Source organism: Telmatherina bonti (genome assembly GCF_933228915.1).
Source record: "Telmatherina bonti genome assembly, chromosome: 11".
Classification (NCBI taxonomy): Eukaryota; Metazoa; Chordata; class Actinopteri; order Atheriniformes; family Telmatherinidae; genus Telmatherina; species Telmatherina bonti.
In genome coordinates this window covers 26674033-26695197 of record NC_136629.1, presented here as the reverse complement: position 1 = coordinate 26695197, position 21165 = coordinate 26674033, and the positions used below count along the sequence as shown (strand labels likewise).

The window sequence follows — 21165 nt, the reverse complement described above, 5'->3', positions numbered from 1 at the left end:
CCCTCTGTGTCTTATTGTAAGTTTGCTGTATCTAAAAATGTCTTCATTGTAGTCAAAGACTCTAAACACATTGATTTAGATGTGAAAGAGGGGAGAGTTAAGAGGAAATTTTAATCAAGAGCTTTCACGTATTGTTTGATCTAAGTTTGTCTTTTTCCAGCACTTCTGAGGGACTGAAAGAATATCTAGACTAAAGAAATATTTGTCGTAAAGGAGGACTTAACTTTTGTGACGAGCATTAAAAACTGTGACTAAGACTGAGATTGTTTTTATAATTGTGGTTTTCCTGTTTTAATGCCTTATCTGCGTGAATCTGCCCGCTTTAATGGCAGGAAAACTGGGCAACATAAATAATTAAACAATAAAAAGATTACAGATATGAAAGGCAGTCTGATCCTTTTTTTTACCTGTATACTTACATTATGCGATGGTGGTGAAATAGATCTACATCCAGTTTTCAAAACTGCAATTGTTTTCACATCTTTCTGTGATTCAGTTGAATAATAAAGCCACAAGCTATTAAGTTACAACCAAGCCTACTTTTTCTTTTTTTTTTAAGGTTCTTGGAATTGTTGATTAATATCTTTTAGCATCCCCATTTAGTCTATAATGGTAATGGTCTGTACTCATTCAACAAAGTTACGGATTATTTAACAGGTCCTCCTTTTTCCCAAAGCAGGCACCCAAAAATGACTCAAAACATTCTGTAAAAAGTTATTTTTTTCAAGAAAGTTTTTTAAACAATCCATTGTTAAAAAAAAAAAAAAAAAAAAAAAATCCTCTCAGTATTTGTTCTTTTTTTCTGAATGTCTACTTTGGTGCCATCACAAGGGGCAAAACATTCATGTACAGACACCCCAAAATGGAATTGTCATATTAAAAAAAGACAAAAAAAGGATGAGACGTATCGATCTGGATGCCACTCATGGAGTCATTTCATTCTCATCTTTTCTCAGCTTGTTTTTATTGAACAATAAGGCATTTACAGCATGTATTATAGCATGTATACAATCTTATGACTTTGCATAAAAAAAAGAATTTTACCATTTAAAACTCTTTGGTTGACAATATAATACATAAGGCACAGGGAATGTTTTGTCCTTTCATTTTTGGTACCAAATACAAAACTTAAGTGAAGTTTACAGACATGGGTTAGTTGGCCAGAATATTCCTAACAATGATTTATGGATTGCATGAGTTAGCCTCACCCCCCCACCCCGTACCACCACCACAACCACTGGCAGATATTTAACCATGTTTGTGTGAGCAGCATTACGATTTCTCAAGCTACAATCATTGGAATTTCATTTTAAGCTTAAAAGAGTCTTTAATTATCAAAAATAAATGATTATATCATGGCTAACATCAGTCCTGCATCACAAAAAGCAGTTGCACTTATAGTGCAGGGAACAACTAAACATATGGTCCACATAAACTCAACAAGAGGCAAGAGAACCTGCGTTAAACTCAAACAATGCAGCTGGTGTCGGAACATTTTCCTGAGTGCAAAAGTCCCACAGATTCATGCAAGGTTGAAGACGGGGAATAATGACACGTCATGAGGAGAAGGATTGTCCAGCAAGGCAACATGGGAAATTAATCAACAAATCAGCTGGAAATGAAGAAACGATTAGAAACGTCTGAGTAAAATGAACAGATACAGTAAATTCTGTGTAATGTTTTTTGTTAGAGCAGCACAAGCAGCACCATCGTGTTTACTGCCATCTGTTAGGAGTACATATTGTTAAAGTAGTGTCTGATACAGTGGAGAACTAAACCAAATGACCCCCCCCAAAAAAAAACTTCAAGTGAGTTTACATGTGTGTTGTAAGCCGTACAATGAAGCCATAATTCAGACTAAAAATGAATCATTTCTCAGGTAGAAGCAAAGCTTGCGTACTGAGCTACAACGTTCCAACTCACATTTCAAGACACGCTGGTGCCATAAGCTGTTCGACTAGCAGAAACTGACGCCGCTCTTGCCTTCCAGCTCATTCTGCTGGGAAGCTGCACACACAGACACTGTGATTCAGTCTGGTGAATGAATTACTGTAACAGATTGTGAAAGTGTTTAAAGAATATCCATCAAAACCACCTGTACTTAGATAAGCGTAGTCGTATGAGGGAGGGGTGACAGCCAGTTAAGACAGTTGTAAACTCTCTTCTTAATCTGATTTTCAGGTGCTCAAAATCAGGTGCAATTACAATTGCTTGAAAATGCAAACATGAACTGCTCTGTTATGTGATAAAGTTTCACTGTCGTTATTAATTCTGGCTCTCACGTAGACTCTAGTGTCTCTGCGCTCAGTAATTAATCCTGCTTCTCATTTTATTGCTTTGATCTATCAGCTATTGGAGCCAAACAGAGGAGGGGGATGACAGAATGAGGCCTGTCTGTGTTTTGGCACCGATGCCACAAGCAAGCTAACACTTGGCACATACTGGAAAATGACATAGAGGCACGACTGTCATTTCTCATTTTACGAATCCTTTTTCATTAATCTGGCAACACCAGTTCTGAAACAACATGCAGAAACAACTACCTGCGGTTCAGAACTTGTTAGAAAAAACAGGCTGGTGAACTAAGGAGAGCACATTCTTCTTGCTCCTTATGGGAAATAAACAGATGCAGACCTCCATCGATGGAACCTGCGAACACGTGTGATGTCTTGTCACTAAACTCAATAAACCCAGTGCTCTGGCTTGAATTAGCAAGTCCATGTTTGGTTTCTGGATGCTCTTATTCATGTTCTTTTACAGACAGGAAGGTGTATTTACTACTCTTTCAGCTGTAAAATCTGTCCTGCGTAGCCCCTTACAATAAGAAAGATATTCAAATTTAGTTGTGACAATTCAGTGAATAAGGCACAGCTCTGAATGTTCCTTATGAACCTAAAATAAAGATTTGGCAAAACATAGTGTTTTTTAGGCATGAGTAACAGGGAGAGAGTTAATAAAAAAATAAAAAAAATAAAAAAAAGTGTTGGACACTGAGATGTGAAGCTGCAGATTGAACAAAAATGCTGCATATTTTAAAGTTGCATGAAGGAATGTTTGAAGTTTACATACACATCCATCCAAGTACCTAAAAAACACATTTTCTATTAAGCTTTGCTCAACCTTCTCATGAGAAACATTCTGGGTCTTTAGCTGCGACATCCATTTATCTTTGGCATGAAGAAATGATATATCTGAGTATGTAGATGGTCTAATGGTCTAACGCAGCTGAAATCTATGAAGAGTCAGATGTTAATTCTCAGAGCTATTGGATATTGAAAATATTGCTTAACTGAACATGTAAATGACTGCAAAATGCAGAGTGCTGCCCTTTTCTGCCTCCAGGATTGACTGAAATATTCCTATGCTTTCCTGTTTTAAAGACTGAGTCTCACATTAACCTTTGTACGTCATGGTCTGTCTCATGAGTATAATACTGTCAACCGGGCCGTCCAGCAGCCTCATGTCTTTACATGCAAGGAAAGCATCGTGACAGTCACTTCAGCAGGACCAATTGGTCACAGCATCTCAGAGTGAAACAGGACATTTTCATCGTTTCAGATGAAGAAGGGTTCACTGCCCACAGGACAGAACTGGGAGATCATTTTGTGTCACACTTGTGCAAAGTGCAAAATGCAAACAAGTTCTTCGGAGACACAAATCCTGATGTGAACACAGTAAGAAACGCGCAATCCACTGTGGCGGCAGATCTACACCTGCTCTGCCATCAGCAGCTGCTGCACTGGCCTGGTTTCATCGACAACGCTTCAGACGAATGTGGCTGGACATGAATAATTAAACTCGTCCCAACAGCCAGAGTTTGAAAGGAATAAACAAGGCAATGGTGGAGCGTTGAGGAGAAGCTACAGCATGGACATGTTTTCAGGTTGGTGCAGATGTGGTTGTGAGAGTGGAACAGGTCCTCCCAGAGTGTCCAGCTTGTGTTCTGTCCCAGCAGATCCCAGGGAGCCTCCTCTGGCCAGCACCACCATGGTATCTCCTGACATGCTGGCAAACTCAAAGGCAAATGTTCCGTAAAACAGCATAATGATCACACAGAACACCCATTCAAAGATGGCTGCAGCGTGCTGCAGGACGAAGCTATCCTGACAGAAAAACACACCACCTGAAGACACAGTTAAGGATGGTGAGAACACACACTTTGTTTCCTCTTACCACTCTGACCTAGAATACAAAAATCCAACACTCAGGCCAGTTTTTTCCAAAAAACTGTAGAGGAAACTAAAGCTGTCTTGTCTATAAATAAATGGTTTTCCTAAAATGAACTGAGGGAAGAAACATGCTCTTCCTTTCCTCGCAAAAGTCTTTGCAGGCAATGAAAGTACTTGACACAATCAGCCACAAAACTGCATTTTGTCATTTATACTCTTATTTTTTAGTCAGAATTGAAGAAAAAAAAAAAACGAATTATTTCTTTAAACATGAATTATTAGCTGTAAGCGACAGTCACCTCTACGTTGTCTGCATATCTGTATTGAAGTCTTGTAGGTTGCCATCTGTTAATGGCTGAAAAGGATACTGAGCACCAAAGCTATGAAGGCCAGTAGGGTCATGAAGAGTCGGAGGTGGGCCAAGCTGTACTCCCCCTGGGTCTTGGCCAATCGGTAAGTCAGTGCTGACTGCAGGCACACAAACAGCATACTGGTTGGGAAGGCGATGCCCGCTCCGACATAGTGGAGAACTTTGGCATTATCCACCTGGCAGGTAAGAAAAAAGGAGAGGAAGAAGGAAAAGCTGCATTAAAATTGTTTTTAATACAGAAATGCTGTTGTTAGAAATGTTGGGAGGACAGCCCGAAGAGGTCAACCTCAGCTTCCTCATCATACGGTGTTGTTAAGATATGAAGATGGAAAAGAGGCGAAAAACAAGAGAAAAGAAGGCAGCAAGGGAGGCAACAGAACACCTTCTTTTCCCTGCTGGTCATGAGAACAATAAGTAACAATACACAAAAGAGCTACTCAGGAGCATGTGACCACAGCTCCCACCACTGAGGGGTCCACACACACACACACACACACACACACACAGAGTGCTCAGATGTACTGATCAGAACAGATAAGGCGCTCAATGGAGCATGAACCAACATTTTAGGGCCTTGCTAATTTAGAAAGATGAAAAAGAACAGCTTTTTCTGGCTGACGCTTAACGATAAAACAAGGTTTGGATTATTTAAGCCCCAGCTCCACATACAGTCACTCTTAAGGATCATTAGGGCAGCAGCTCATAAATTAAGCCATTTTTGCTTCAAAGCCATTTGTCGAGTACATACTGAACATTCCTGTGTGGTGGACAAATCCCTGAAGTGGACAAATCTTAAAGTTCTATGTATCATACCCAGTTAGTTTTAATGTCATAAGCCGCACACTTTTTCTTTCAGCCATGTTGCATCTACGGGATGCTGAGTTCTACAGAGCTGCCAGTTCATTGCTAAATGTTCTCTGCAACAATAAAACACACAAGAACCAACAGAAACTACACAACTGTTATCCTGACACCCCTTTCATCCTCTATACCAACACTGGCGTTGATAACTGATCAGTAGACTACTTCAATCAAGTAAACTGACTGAAACTAAATACTTCCACCTTCTTATTTTTAGATTTAAGTTCAAACTAAAAAAAAACTCGGAGAGCACAAACCTCCGCTAAGGGCCAATAGCCCTGCCTCACAATGTTAAAGAATCCTTTGAAAAAATTCCCAGATCCAAACGGTGATCCAGATCACCAGCAAAATCAAATCGGCTCTTCCTTTTCACATTTCCAGCAGCTCCTGAAATTTTCATGAAAATCCGTCCATAACTTTTTGAGTTATCTTGAACACTAACAGACAAACAAACAGATAAACGCAGGTAAAACATTACCTCCTTGTCGGAGGTAATTAGCTTTCAGAGACGAAATGAGATGATTAATCTGTTCCCCATTCTGATCAGTAGCTGAAATAACAATCACCTTCAGCCTTCGTAGTGCTGCCTGTGTGTGTCGCTCTGTTTGTGGCACTTGGCGTCCCAGATTCTGTCATTAACCAAAATCACTGCATGCTGGTTTAATGATGCATTAAGCCATCGGGTAAATATTTGCTTCTCCGCTTTAAGAATTGGTTCACACTTTATACATCAAACCTTGTGCTGTTCCAGTAATCTGTGGTTAGATAACAGCTTGGTTTGGTGATGAGAGGTAAAACTGATGATAAAGAAGAAAAACGGATACATCATGAGAAGAGTGACATGAAAAACAACAGAAATGGGGCAAGTAATAATGAATGAACATGAGAGGATGAGAAGGGAAAGGAGATCAGGACCAAAAACTGCACTAAAAAAAAGGCCAAAATGCACAGCTCACTTGCTTGTCATATTTTCTTACGCTCTTCTTTTGCAGCCTCTCGGAGCTCTCAGACGTGATCCAGAGCAGTGTTTGTCATTATGCAAAATATTACTTGGATGACTAAACAAGATCAGCTTGATAGATCAGTTCCTGCAGGCTGACGCTGACCAGCCGCTCGCCTGCATAAATACATAGTAATTTTGTTCACACAAAGCTGACGCTCTGTGAAGAGTCACATGCAGTCGTATGCAGTAAAAGCTTTTTAAAAATGTTTGGCTTTGCGATGCAAAGAAAGGGGATTTTAAATGATGCAACCGTGAGAGTGCACATGTGGTAACAAGCCTAACTGATCACTGTAAGATTCAGTTTAATATGTGGGAACCAGAGACCGTCTATGGGACAGAGCTACAGGTGCCATTCAAGTATGATCAGTAATCCTGGACATGTTTCTTTCCTCCTCTTCAGCAGCATTTGAGCCGGCAGTGTGCCAAACATGGGCCTCTGTGTGGCAGCAAAATGCTTTTCCATCATCTGTTTGTGTGCCTCTTTTCCCAAAACATCAGACAGCCTGACAGGAAAAGCCCCAGCAGCAACCCCACAGATGTGCTGTCGAGGTTTTACGTAACACTCAAGCAGTAAATGCTTCTGAGAGTGTTACCACATGCTCTGTTTGTGATGCTTTCATTCATTTTCATCTGTTGATAGTTGGCTTTTAGACAGCTGTGACTTCATCGTGTTTGCAGCATTTCCCCGTAGCTGCTTGTTTTAAGTGTAACAAAGACATAGGATCAGTTTTGTAGCAGGGTTTTCATTCTTTCATGAGGTTTCCACAGTAATTCACTGCAAAGAGATTCTCATTGCATCCCCCTGTAGTGTCAGTTGATCAATAAGCGGCAAGGATCAAGCTTGTGACTGGATATAGATGAGGCCTCTGCCACACACACCCAGGCTACTGAGCTCTTTTACATGCGTGGCAAGATTTGATGATTCACTTCCCCCTCTTCCCATAAATTTCCTCCCTGTTCTGAATGCTCAGGTCTCGCAGCATAAGTGGAGAGGCGTTGAACACCTTTTTGTGCCCTCACACAAGCTGCCACATCTGTTCCACAGATGTTTGTAAGATAATTCCTCTTATTCATTGCACAGTTACCTTGAAAGATATATAAGCAGGTTAAGAAGCCATGATTCTCGAAAAAGTGTAGTCAAGTTTCAGTCCAGACAGTCAGAATCAAAACGGTCTCAGATCACAAGCACTGGCTTTTTTAGGCATTTTCTTTTCTTTTGAAAAAAAAAAAAAACCAAACAATACAATATACTAATAAATGATAATGCAAATATAATAATTTGCACAAACTATCTATTATGTGGAGAACATCTTTAAAAAAAAGACATGCTAACAAAAAGACTAGAGAGAGTAATCACAACGTGCTTTAATGAACCTTGTTATTGTTATTTTTAACAGAAACTTTTCTCAGGGTACTTATTTGACAATAGTATTGAAAAATGAAAGGGACATTTTTGTGTTCACGTGAATCATCTCACCCTGCTTCCTCATAAAACAGCCAGCTATTTTACAATGTTTGAGGAAGACAGTGCGGTATCAAAAACACAAACCGGACTCAAACTAGATTGAATCTGAAATTATTCCTCCCAATAATGCCAGGGATATTTCTTTACAACGTTCCATGACTCCACTCCCTCTCTACAGTATTCTTATTTTGTTAAATAGATACACAACCATTCTCATGTCAATAGTTTTTGGGGTTTTTTTTAAAAATAGCACTAAGCATCGCCAAAACTCGTCTAATCCACAATGGAAACCAGATCAGTACCCAGGAATCTGATCATTTGCTATCTGATCATTTGGTTTCATTTCTTCGCAAACAGGAACAGATTTCTGCCCCCACTACATGACTAATAGACATATGAACATGCCGTCTAGGCATCTAGCAAGGGGGCGCAAAATATTTAAACCTTAAGACAATCTTTCCGAGAGGACAATAATCTGCAGATAACCAATTGACGTTTTAACACTTAACACCGCTAGAAGGAGGTCTGACGTATAAAGAGTGTGTGTTATAAAGAGGAACAGAGTGGTTTATTTACAAAAGAATAAAGAGGGAGCCAAGCAGAAGTAGATTCATGCACAGGCTTGAACATAAGTGAGAACACAGTTACTCAAAATGAGAATCTGCTTCGGGCTGTAAATTACTTTCATTATCAATTAACCTCATCAAGTACATCCATGTGTGTTTAACGTTTAGTTACAGTTTGTCTTCATTGTTTTTATTTTGACTCTTTATCAGCTGCCATTGTTTCCAATCTAGTGTATTAAATATACAATACCTGGGAAGAAGATTTTTCCTACAGTCATTTGTATACATCTTTGTCATCATCTGCATCAGTTATTGATGTTTCCTACCTGGAAGTTTCCAACCATGATGAGCCCAGCAGCACAGATCCAGCCAGTGGAAAGACTCGCCGTGTTGAGAACACAATTTTGATGTTTCTCAATGACTTGGGCGTAGCGGAGCAGCACAATCACCAAAACTATACAAAAAAAAAAAAGAAAAAAACACACACATACACAAAACAGACATTTAGGTAAATAATAACATGCTAAAATCACTGAACCAGCTGTAAATACAAGTTGTAGAAGAGAAAGGCAGGGGGAGTATGTTCTTGTAAACTGTGGAGAACTACTACGGATGCTATCTGGTTTCAATTTAATGCACACACTCAAACTTCACCTAGCCAAGACAAACATACTTTCTTTTGAAAGCAATTGAGAATTACTGGAAGTCAAATATTTCTGCCTAAGAAGTAAAAGAAAAAAGCAGTAGGAAAAAGCAGGAACATGAGAAGGATACAGTAATGGAGGGGAGGGGGAGGGTTGTCCAAGTCCTTTCTAGGATTAAGAAGGTGAAGTGAAATGAAGTACAGTATATGGGACAGATGAGTGCTGATGTGCTAATAGGCAAGGACTGGTCCATTGTTGGTGCACTGAGGAACTGACCCCTGCCTGGTTTGTCTTTGTTAGCTCCTCATGTCTGCTGCTTGATGAGGGCAGAATGGGCTTGGTGAAAGCAGGACGCAGGAGGTCAGTGGAAAAAAAAGAGGCTCAGAGAATCAGAGGGTACAAGGAGCCCCTCATGTCCTGACCTGAAGCTTATACACTGTGTCAGAGGCTAAAGTGTTGTTTTAACTCTGTCACCATTTTTGGGTAAGAGGCAGGTTTTAGGAGAGTTTCGGCTGCCAAAAGGGAATTAAAAGCTAACAATGTAAATTGTTGTCCCTACTGGTTTCAGTTTGGAGACACTGTGGTCTGTTTGACTGTAAACCATCAACTTAGTGACCAGACCATTCCATAACCTGTTGACAATCCCTGAATGAAACATTAATCACTAACTAAAATAAATTGTGGGGTTTTTTTGCAGCTTTGAAACTAGTCTGCTGCTTTTCATTCGACACTGCAGATGATTTTGCAGCAACTATTTAATAATATGGTATTCAGTCAGTTTGCTCAGGATTTTAGTACATTATAGTTATGAATGTAAAACTGGGTGGAAATGACAAAACAAAGGGTCAAAGAACCAGGGTACTTTATTGATCCCAAAGACACTTTTATCATAAAAAGCTATTGTGAAATTACAGATTAATTAGTTGTTTAACTCTAACTGTGCATGTCCAAAATTTGCAACACACAAATTACATGTAAAGTAACAGAGGGTATGATCAATACATATTTGCAATGCTGATCTGAGTAAAAGTAAATGAGTATACAATAACAACATTTTCTTAGTTTAAGGTGTTTAACTGTTTAACGAGGCTTATGCAGACACACTTCTTGCACACAGACAGGAAAAACAACAGATGTCTGAAATTATGAGCTTCTATCTGAAGCTAATGTAATAATTATGTAATGTTCTTAAAGTGTATATCTTTCCTTGTTCAAATCATCTTGTGTGTATTTGTGCTTGTGCGAGCTTCCTTCTTCAGGGGAACGCAATCAATCTTGGCAAAGTGATTTCAGCTGCAATCACGGAAAAACCAATAGCAGTCTCCAGGCTCGGAAACAATCCTGTCGCTTGTAATTTTTTTTTTTTTGTTCCTTTGTTTTTTTCCATCTTTTCTAAAATGGAGAACATACTCCATTGCTGAGCGGAAAAGAAAGTGAATTGCAGTTTATTTTATTAGATTAGTGTGTCAGTCTCACTGCAGCAGACTGTCTGTCTGCGTTTTACAAATCAACATGTTTGAACTTGGAGGCTTTTAACATTTACAGTAAAATTATGAAAGCTTGCCCTGAAGGCTAAAGCAAGAGCAAACATTCTTCCATTCTCTTTTCATGAGCAAATCCACACTTCTTCCTTACTTATCTTTTTTCCTACTTCTCTGAGGGGACATTTGTGTAAGCTATTATTATGGCATCCTTTTCTTAGGATTCACATCATGCTGAGGTCATGAGTTCTTCCACCTTCAGACTGATGAGTAAGCAGCAAAACTGACCTCCACAGATCCTCAGAGACTCAGGACCGGCTACTTCCTGGCAGCTTAACAATAGGAATAATTTCGTATAAACATGGCATGCCACAGGCTCTAACACAGCCCCACCTTTGGGCCACCTTCTGCAAAACTGACCTCCCCATTTTTTCCTCCTGTTATGAAACCTGTGAAGAAACTGCAAGACTGTTACAAACTGCTGCATAACTGAAAGCTGCTCTTCTATGTAAATTGATGTTGCAACAGTGCGGCTCAATATAATGCATACAAATCTGCTGTTGCAAGCAAAAACACTGCAAGTAGAACAAACATGCACATACACTACAGCATGCACATTATCACAAAAGTAACAATACACACTACACTTTCCAATAAAACAAACCACACCGGCCACACATAGGGGGATATGTTTCAACTCAAACACTTGGTTGCATTCTCTCCCACAGGAGGTATGCAGAGAAAGAATACATGTATTCTTTTTAAAACACTGTGTGTGTATACTGGCAGAAAGGTGGGAACTGGGATGAAAAGGGGAGAAATAATTCTAAGCCAACATACAGTTCAGCAAGGCCATATGATCCCAGACCTAATCCAACTGTAGCTGGCACACTCTTTCAAGTAGCACATAAATCAATAGGCTAACAAGCTAAGCACTGATTATTTACAATACTCTGTTGTAGTGCTACATACCACAACAACTTAGCCTACTTTTCCAGAGACATAATGACTAGCTTTACAAATGGTATTAACATAATTCTATGTACAGGCCAGCTACATGCTGAATGGAAATGAAAAGAAAAGGAAAGTTCTGTATGCAACCAATATTACCGAAAGATGGAAGCATCCAACCCACCAGGAGTGATAGCTGAAGATCCATTGGACTAAGTGTAAATGCAACTGAAAAATTACTATAAAACAGTGAGGATGTCATTCATTCATTATCCTAACCCCTCCGACAAATGGTTGCAGGGAAGCTGGAGCCTATCCCAGCAGTCTTTGGGCAAAGGGCAGGGTACACCCTGGACAGCTTGCCAGTCCATCGCAGGGCCACACAGAGACAAACAACCACTCATGCCTATGGGCAAATTTAGAGAAACCAATTAACCTAACATGCATGTCTTTGGACGGTGGGACGAAGCCGGAGCACCCGGAGAGAATCCAGGCATACATGGGGAGAACATGCAAACTCCACACAGAAAGACCACTGTCCAAGCCTCGCCCCAGATGAGGATCGAACCAGCGACCTTCTTGCTGTGAACAGGTTGTACACTGTTCCACCATGCAGCCCCAGTGAGGATGTAAAATTGATAATTAACTAATAATTCATTTTCTGGATGCATAAAAAGAGCTCTTATCAATGTGACAAACTGTTAAAGGAGCTCACGTTGTTAGCTTATAATTGTTAACCAGTAGATTCAATGGAAGCAGTTGAAGAAATACCAGACATCTTTCTGTGGAAGGTTTGCGGTGTGTACTCTGTTGAAAGAGTAATAGTCATTTAAACATGGTGCAATGAGAGATGTGAATCATCAAGGTTGGGGGAGACAGTTGTCCTATAGAACTTTCAGTTAACTTAGTGCAGGATTAATATGCAGTATCTGAATTATAATTAACGGTAAAATAAGTCGGAGCTCAGATAAGATTACTTTGCGTAATAGTGATGTGTACACAGTCTCGACAGGAGTCATGGCAAGCTCACTGAACTGGACTCTTTCACAGATGTCTAATCAGACTTCATGCTGAATGCAGCAGTCTGCTCCCTCTTTAGCACAGCACATAATGTGCGTGGTCTCCATGTACAAAATTATATATGAGGCAGAAGGTTTCCCATTTTAATGACGGGCAAAAAACATAACCATAACCTGCTCCTAAAACAACCTTAATAAGAGCTTAAATTGGTCCAGTTAGCCAATCAAGTACTGAAAAAAAAGCTTTTTTTCTGCTTTTTAATACGCACATGTGTACGAGTGTGTGTGCGCATCCACTCATACACACACAGAACAAACCTAAACCACAGCTGGGAAACATTAACTAGATTGGGAAAGTCAGAACCACCATTGAGCGCCGGGCAACAACACGTGTAGACTCACAAAAGCCACGCCGAGCAACACATGGAAGCTCAGTCTCTTCTTCTGTCAGCCCTGTTTTTCCCGTGTCATCTAAAATACATACTCAGGGTGTAGGTTTACAGAATTTTAATGTAATTCTAAACCTGGGTTGCATCCATTGTAAGGACAGACAATAACCAAGTCACATCATGGAGACCTGACTTCTTTTTTTGGGTTAAAAGAAAAAGGAAAAATGTATAATGTTAGCTGCCTCATTTTAATTAGATTGCAACTCAACACAGGGTAAGGTTGATAGATGTCAGTGATATGGAAGTGTGCATTGTGTGTCCATGCAATGACATACCCATGAATGACCCTGTGCTGCAGATAAGGCTGAAGAAGCAGCTCTCAGGAGGAAGAGTCCCACATTTACTGCAAGAAAGAGCATACAAGAATTATTCAGCAAAATATTGTGCATCAGCCTGTGCACACTACAATGCATCACCATTTTAAACCATTTGTGACTGTGGAATACAGTCGCTGTAGGATCATGAGCCCTCACATCCCATCGTCAAGTATTTGACTTTTCACCTACTGCATACTGCCTCCCTTCTAGGAATGGGAAATGTTTGCAAGAAGGGAAGCCAGGAGACAGTCAACACTGGCTGTCTGTAACTGGGCCCCTGCTGCCTACAAAACCAAAGCCTTCTCAGCTGATTATAATCACACGCACATATTCTTCATGGCATACTGTACTGAGTACAGTCTTTTGATGTATTTGACACCTTGTTAGCTTCTACTTGTCTGATATTGTCTGATGACAACAGATAAAATCTGGTTTAATCTTCGGTTGTGCATACTGTTTTCGGGGGTCCAAATAACTTGATGCCTTCTTATGATGTAATTTGTTTTTGGATAAAAAAACAAAAAAACAAAAAAAAAACTTTTTTCGTCTTTTTTTTAACGGCCTTTGAAGAGGCTAAAAGCCAAACAAAGAAGAAGGAGTGTCCCGATTTCCTCCCAAATGTGCGGCAACTCCTCCAAGCATGTGTGTTTACATGGTTAAATGTTGCCTCTGAACTGCCACGGTGGCAGGCAGAATATTTCAGCCACAAGTTATTTTCAGAACGCTCACAGGAGAATGGTCTCCTTCAGGCACACTCGCTTTTCGTCAACAGTGTGCAGACGGCACTTATAACAATAGAACGGTGTTCCTGTTTTTGATCTACAGAAACAAAGACAGATGAGTGCTGTGTTTAGGTTGTACAGGGTAGAGGGTGTTCATTACCTAATGAGAGGTACATTCTCTAGTGTGCAGCACAAGGATGGCCCACTCTGTAAATACAGCTCCTCTTCACATGACTGGTTGTACAACCTGGAGTACAAAACAAACATGTGCACAAACACAACAGTGAAAATATTAGAAAACATACAAAAAGAGCAATATACTTAAAAAAAAAAAAAAAAAAGATTCACAAGATATCCATCATGAATATCTGCTTCATTGAGTCTCCCTTTTGCAGGGTCACAATGTAACATCATCAAATACTGTAACAGCTCTGCTGACAGAGAGGAAACTCTCTATTAAACAAACCAGGTAACCAGTGATAATCCCTCTGAATAATAAATTACAGTTTGTGGACTTCGCTGAATCTTGTTTGTTGAGTGAAATAAATATATCTGATTTGACTAACACATCAAAACAGGTAACTATATTTGGTACAGAAAAAGACCGGTAGGTGAAAATACACTCAGGACAGGTTTAACTACTCTGATTAGTACCGAGTCAAAACTGGCTGTCTGCGACCGCCCTGCTGCCCACTGAGTTAGTAATGTGTGTGTGTAGGGATCAATAGAATTATGATGAAGCAAAATACAACATAAGTCAAAATGGAAGTATCTTTATTGGTTTTAAGTGGGAAAAAATCTTAAATAAAGCAACATACCAGTTATCCACAGGGCAGACATGTTGGTTATACAGCGCCATGGCGTATCTAAAAGGAGACAGAATAATTAATGAAAACAGAAAGGCAATACGTTTATGATTCCTGGTGAGATGTGACTATCAATGTGAATGAGTCAGCAGCAATTTAGTGGAATAACTGATTTTACAAACGCCTAAACCTCACACAACAAGCAGTGATTTAGGCACTGTCAGAATCAAAGCCAATGCAATATCCTGACATTTTACAGTGACCCTGGAGCTGTCACATAAAATAGACAGACTGGGAGTGTGTGGAGACATAATATCAATGTGGGCGTATACCCTGAATGCAGGAAAGCAAAACAACTTATTTGTTTACAGATCTATACTGGTGGTACTGGTTAGTTACACATGTTTCTAAATATTATATTATATGTAGTGATCTTACAACACTAAAATCCTGCCAGTCTGATCTTCTGAGTTGCACCTGTTCAACCTGTATGACCAGGCGATCTGACATTTAACAGTTTGTTATCTCTCTGTCCTAAATCTGGTTTGTGCCAGTTACACTGACATTACTAATACTGGAAATAATCTGCTGTATTTACTTAGTCGGGTCATTGACCAGATGCATCCTCTAAAAGTTTGTTGAACTTAGGATCACATTTTTACACGTGGGAATAACCTGATTCAACATCTATATTAAATTTAGAAGATTAGTATATTTAGAGTGACTGAAGTTTATCGCAAATAAATTTAACATTAAAAAAAGAATAATTTTCAATTAGCTTGAGTGTGTTTAATATCAGAACTTTGCAGCTAAATTAACAAGAACACATATGGTATAAGCCTTTAGAAGTTTATCACAGTAAATGCTCATTGATTAAAAAATATACAAATGCTTTATATATCATATAGAAATACTTACATTAATATATCAATGAGTAAGAACTGAGCATGTCAGAACAAAATGATGCACTTTGTTTGATTTCTGTAATTAAAAGGAAATCTGAAGGCTATGATTTGCAGTTGATGTGTATGTCATGATAATATGTTAAACAATAGCTTCACAAATCCAGTTTTACTCCTCTTGCTACAAATAAAACCATATCATGGGAAAGTCTTCAATTATACAACCATTGTGACCATGATTATTTACTGCCTACGTAATCTTTTAATTAACAAATCATTTTCAAGAGACAAATCTTACTCAGTATCCCAATAATGCTGAACTAAAGGGGCAAGTTTGTTCATACGAGGAAGCAAATAGTTTTGTGCCATTTGGGGGCTTTAGTGTCAAATCTCCTCTTTATATGCACATTCAAGTTAGATGCATGTGGATGATATATGAAGTGAAAAAATATGTATATAAATGTCTGTATATTATATAGTAATGAAAGAAACCTTCCAAATCATGCTTTTCCATTGTGACTATAGTCAACTTGATTAATCCTGTTTAAATGTTTCAAGCCATGTTTGTCAAGTGGACATCTGAAGAGAGACAAGCTGGCATGCAGGAAGGAAATGCTGTTTGTACTTTTTCACTTCAGAACCCTCTCCGTCACACATACTGACAGACATGGCACTTGCAACTAACAGTAAAAGACGTGGAGACAGTCTAAGGTAGACAGAGACACCATTTGTCCTGATTTGTGAATGTAGATGCAGTTCAGTAAAAGGTTAAGTACCAGTTAGGAATATTTTCATGATTTATAACATCCTCCCCACAAACCAGTATTTATGGGACAGAGATGTAGAAAAAAAAATACAAGCACTCACTCATCATACTTACAAGTTGTTAAGAAGCAGAGTCACGTTAAAGGCAACATTCAATGAAAGCAAGTCGTATACGCTGCGTGGGAAAAACTCGAGGGCGTTATTTAGGCCTTATCACATTAAGTGCAGCCCTGATTAATCTTTTTGCATTGTAATGTGCACGGAGACACCCGACAACAACATCTTACATACAAACTATCAAAGTTAACAACGATAGCAACTTTTGCTGCACCCCTTTACATTTAGTACTGCTATGTTTAAAGCCAAACCAAGTAAACTGACTGTGATTTGAAAATCACTGTTGTTGAGTATCTGCAATATTTGTTGTTCACGTATCTCATCGTCACATCTGGTGCTAACTGAATGCCGTACAGGCTTTCAACAGTTGGTAGGCAGGATATTAGTGGGAATCAAGCAATGTGAATCACCAAGTGTTGCAAAGAGTGCAGCTCTTGCATAACACCAAGAGGAAATTCCACAATGTTAGTAGCTGTCAGGTAGAAGACTGAGAGAGTACATCCCTAAGTTCTTCATCTTTAGTGTAATGACACCAAAAACACACGCAAAAGAACAAACTTACAAATAAGACCAATAGCTCTGAACAAAAAGAAAGGAAATCAAGCAAGCTGGTGAAGTTGTTAAAGTTTCCATCTCTTCTGGGGAACACTTTGTGCATTTGGTCAGCTTCCAGAGCTAAAATAACATCAGCATAGCTCCAGAGAAATCTAAATAAAGAAGACATTTTTTAGCTGTATGTGGAACTACAAAACCATTTCAGGGAGATGGTTTGGTAATAATAGACATGTTTATATAATTAGAGACATTTCTTTTTCTTTTCAAATTTACGACTATCCAAGGAAAAACTTCCTTGGAAAATTTGATTTGTACAGTGAAGTTCCCAAAGACTGTGATGCACTGTGGATGAATCTGTGAATCATACTATGTACTTGGCATGGCTCTTGGTGTGGCTGCTGAAACATATACTGTATCAAATAAATGGTACACTCTGTTTTTCATTATGAAAATATATTTAAAAAATGTATAAAACACACAGAACTGATCGTGGACGATGTAAAGTCATACCACTAATTCAAATGTAACTTATTAGAGTTAAAAATAAGAAGTTAAGCCTAATGTCTTAGATGGGTATGGTGGGCATGGCCTCCAGATGCTCCACACCACAATTTACCTCACTCCAAAGGAGGACTTATGTAACATGTTACGTCCCTCAAGATTCCACAAGCCTGGAAAAAGACAGTCAACTGCTCTTTGAAAAAAGGCGCTATTGTCTAAGTAACGGGAGGGAAACGTGTTTAAAAAAGGCTTCCAGCTGAAATGTTCGTATCTTTTCTCAAATTAGACTTCTGCCACAAAAACTAGAGAGAATGTGCTGGAACTACCTCGTCCCCTTACATTCTTGAACTCACAGTTGATACCCTGCACACTTGTTCCACACTTCTTATTGGACTGTGACAAACATAAACTCCTGAAAAGGTTCCCAGATATAAAATCTAATAAGAAAGCTTAGTTTCAACAACTTGTCACCAATAAAACACAGAACTGTGAAACAAAACTGCAATAACCTGGAAGTGTGCCATACTTTCCCCCCTACTTTGGGTTTACATTCCTCCTCACAGAATAATAACAGAGGAAAGAGAAAAGCTGTCACCCAAAGTATAACCAGACGCTACTCATTACTTTTGCCCGCCAGTGGGCTATGTCTGCTGAGATACTGTACTGCAGACAGTTAGGCTGCGCTGCAACCTCGCATGTCTTCATTTAAAGAGAGGTGAAAACCCCAGATCTTTCTAGGAGAACGTTAATCCACAAGCCAATTGCCATGGCTCCAAGGAATTCAGGTTAAATATGCTGCATTGCTCTGCTGAAAGCAGGAGAGACAGGGGTATCAAAGTGTTGACTCGACTTTAAAAGCAAATACAACATATAAAAGTTTTTCAGTCTCTTTTTTTTTGGGGGGGGGGGCATATCTTGTCACTGCATGTATTACATAACAGGTAATTAAGACAAACATTCATCTTAAACTGATATGATCTGTTCTTTATATTGAATCTACACAGACATCATTTAGATGCTATCAATACATCAGTACCATAAAATGATCGATCAGTACGTGACTATGCAGGCTAAAGTATGTGTTTTAAGTAATATGGTAGTGAAAACATCTTTCTTGTCTTTGCTTCCTAAAAACCTAATTAAAGTCTAAGCCAGAGGTACTCAATTCTGTCCTACAAGGGCCACAATCGAGCAGGTTTTTTTAATCCATTCCTGCTTCAACATATCTGAATCAAATTAAATGGATCTAACAGCATATCAAGTTTTGCACAAAGGCTCATTAGCTGTGTTGGAGCAAGGATACAAGGGAAACCTGCTAGATTGCAGCACTAGAGGGACCTAATTTAGTACCCCTGGTTAAAGCCCTTTGCAAAAGATGTCTTGTTTTTGCTTTTGTTGATGTTGTTGTCAAAGAAGTTGAAAACTTACACAACCCATATCCCAGTGATGCTCAGGACTGGGAGGCTGACAGGCAGTATCATCCAGAGAGACATCTTCCAGCACCTCGAGCAGCCCCTTTCTTCTTTTTCCTCTTCAGCCAGCCAAGCGATTTCCGCTTTAATGTAACTAACATTTAACTGTTAGTGACTGACATCTGCATGTCACCAACAGATTCATGTTTTGAAGATGGAGGGTGGCAGATGAGTGGTTGGCAGGACAGATGCTGCTGCATGGACAGAGATGCAGGAAAGTATCATTCAGCTACTTATCACAATCTGATCAACTTTATCATTATTACTTTCTGGGTTAATCTGTGTTGCAGTTTGGGCTGTGATGTAATTAGCATGAAATTCGTTTAATACATAGGAATAAATTGTTCTGTGGAGGTTTCATGCTGATTTTCTTCAGGTTTCTTCGGGTTTTGCTTAATTCTTGACGAATAACGCAAATAGCATGTTAAGAAGACAAACTTTGCATCTGTATATTAAGGAGTAATTCACGTTTCCAGCAAAGACAAACCACAAAAAATCAAATCTGTGACTCATTTACTCACCTTCTGTTCCGTGTTTTTGTTCCCAACGTGAATTGAAGTTTAGATTTTTTTTTTTTTTTAGTACGCCGAGGTGTCCTCCATAACTTCGGTATCCCCAAAAGAAATATGTCAAATTCCCTCTTTTCCTTTCACAAAGCAGCGACCTTTTTCCCCTGCAGACCGTTTTTCGCTGAAGTGAATGGAAAGGGAAGCTCGTGCTATCTCACAGAAGTCAGGCTCCGCCGCATCGCCGCCACGAGACACCCCAGCTGTTTGGCTCCGCCCACCTTAGGTTGAGCGCGAGTGGGCAGGTCGGACTTGACGCAGCCGACTGTTGACCCGCGCAACTGCACTGTCTCTTTACATTGTAAAGAAATGTCAAAGTATTATGCGGGTAAAACCAGAACTCCTTCAAACACAGAGTGTAAAAATGTCACATATACGAGTTTAACGTGTCAAAACCTTCACTTTAGACCTGTCTTTAGAACATTGGTTTCCTAGCAACGTAATTGATAACCAGCGCTTTGCCTTGTCTGAATAAGCAGCTTCCGGTGAAATTTTTACACGCGTATTTTGTGTCACAAGTTGCATGATAGTTACATGACTCGTAAAAGAAAAAAGGTCTCTCATTACGTGTTTTTTGGATGGGCGACAGAAGTAGAGAAGAAAGGCCACTGCAAACAAAACTTGTCACTGCTGCCCTCTGGCGCTTTTAACTATTTATGTTTTCCCCTGTGTGCCAACTATAGACTGTGTACGGTCTATGGTGCCAACAGACGCACTGGACAGTCCAATACAACCTTCCTATGATATCATCTACTGTTTGATTTCGCGCTTGTGTTTTTCTTCTCACTCATGTCATATGTAAGTCGCCTTGGATAAAAGCGTCTGCTGAATGATAGTAGAATAGAATAGAGTTGAGTTCTTGTGTGGACAATGTTTTTCAAACCATTTTTACAACAAACATTGTCATTGCTGTTTTATTCTCAGTTGCTCTTTACTTGAGAAACAATATTAACAGGAATTAAAAGTGGACCCAAGCTCAGCCCTGATACATAGCTATACAGTCTTGCTATGGGACATTTAACTTAATCTTCTACTTTTTTTTTTTTTTTTTTAACAATATATGGATTTATTTTAACATTAAGGTTCATAGGCATGTGAAGCCACAATTATCCTTAGCTGCTAATAAATGCAACATTCCACTTTGACACCCAGTATCTGACAGCAGATGTGTTTGCAAGAAAGAAGAGCTGTAAATCAAATAAGACCTTCTTAAATTATAACGATACGATAACTAGTTATAGGTAAATAACATCCACAACTCTGCACAGTGCACCTCAAAATAATTTCTTTTCTCTGCTTTGCTTCAATCTGTTGTTATTCTGACAGGGACAGCAGAAAAACAGAGGTGTAGAAAAGTGCAAAGGATGAATATGATAACAATGGATGTCACTGATATTGGTCTTAAACAAGGTTTAAACTTTACAAAATTATTCTGTAGTGTCAGGTCAGATTATGGCAGGATTT

General features: G+C 39.2%; 1 protein-coding gene across 1 annotated transcript; it reads right to left on the bottom strand.

Annotated features, from left to right (window-relative positions):
• Positions 1–3731: 3731 nt before the first annotated feature.
• Positions 3732–19172, bottom strand: LOC306762179 (transmembrane protein 150A). The gene is made up of 7 exons (XM_079248593.1): positions 19092–19172; positions 14836–14883; positions 14178–14264; positions 13254–13321; positions 8761–8888; positions 4538–4715; positions 3732–4123 (listed from the first exon to the last, which is right to left on the bottom strand). Exons 1-7 carry the CDS (start codon positions 19154–19156, stop codon positions 3861–3863), a joined length of 837 nt encoding a protein of 278 aa, XP_079104719.1. The 5' UTR covers positions 19157–19172; the 3' UTR covers positions 3732–3860.
• Between the last annotated feature and the right edge of the window lie 1993 nt (positions 19173–21165).

Coding starts and splice junctions, on each gene's coding strand:
- LOC306762179 (XM_079248593.1), bottom strand. CDS start 19,156: ATGTCTCTCTGGATGATACTGCCTGTCAGCCTCCCAGTCCTGAGCATC. Junction 14,265..14,835: donor GTCTGCCCTGTGGATAACTG/GTATGTTGCTTT, acceptor TTTGTACTCCAG/GTTGTACAACCAGTCATGTG. Junction 13,322..14,177: donor GAGAATGTACCTCTCATTAG/GTAATGAACACC, acceptor TCTTTCTTGCAG/TAAATGTGGGACTCTTCCTC.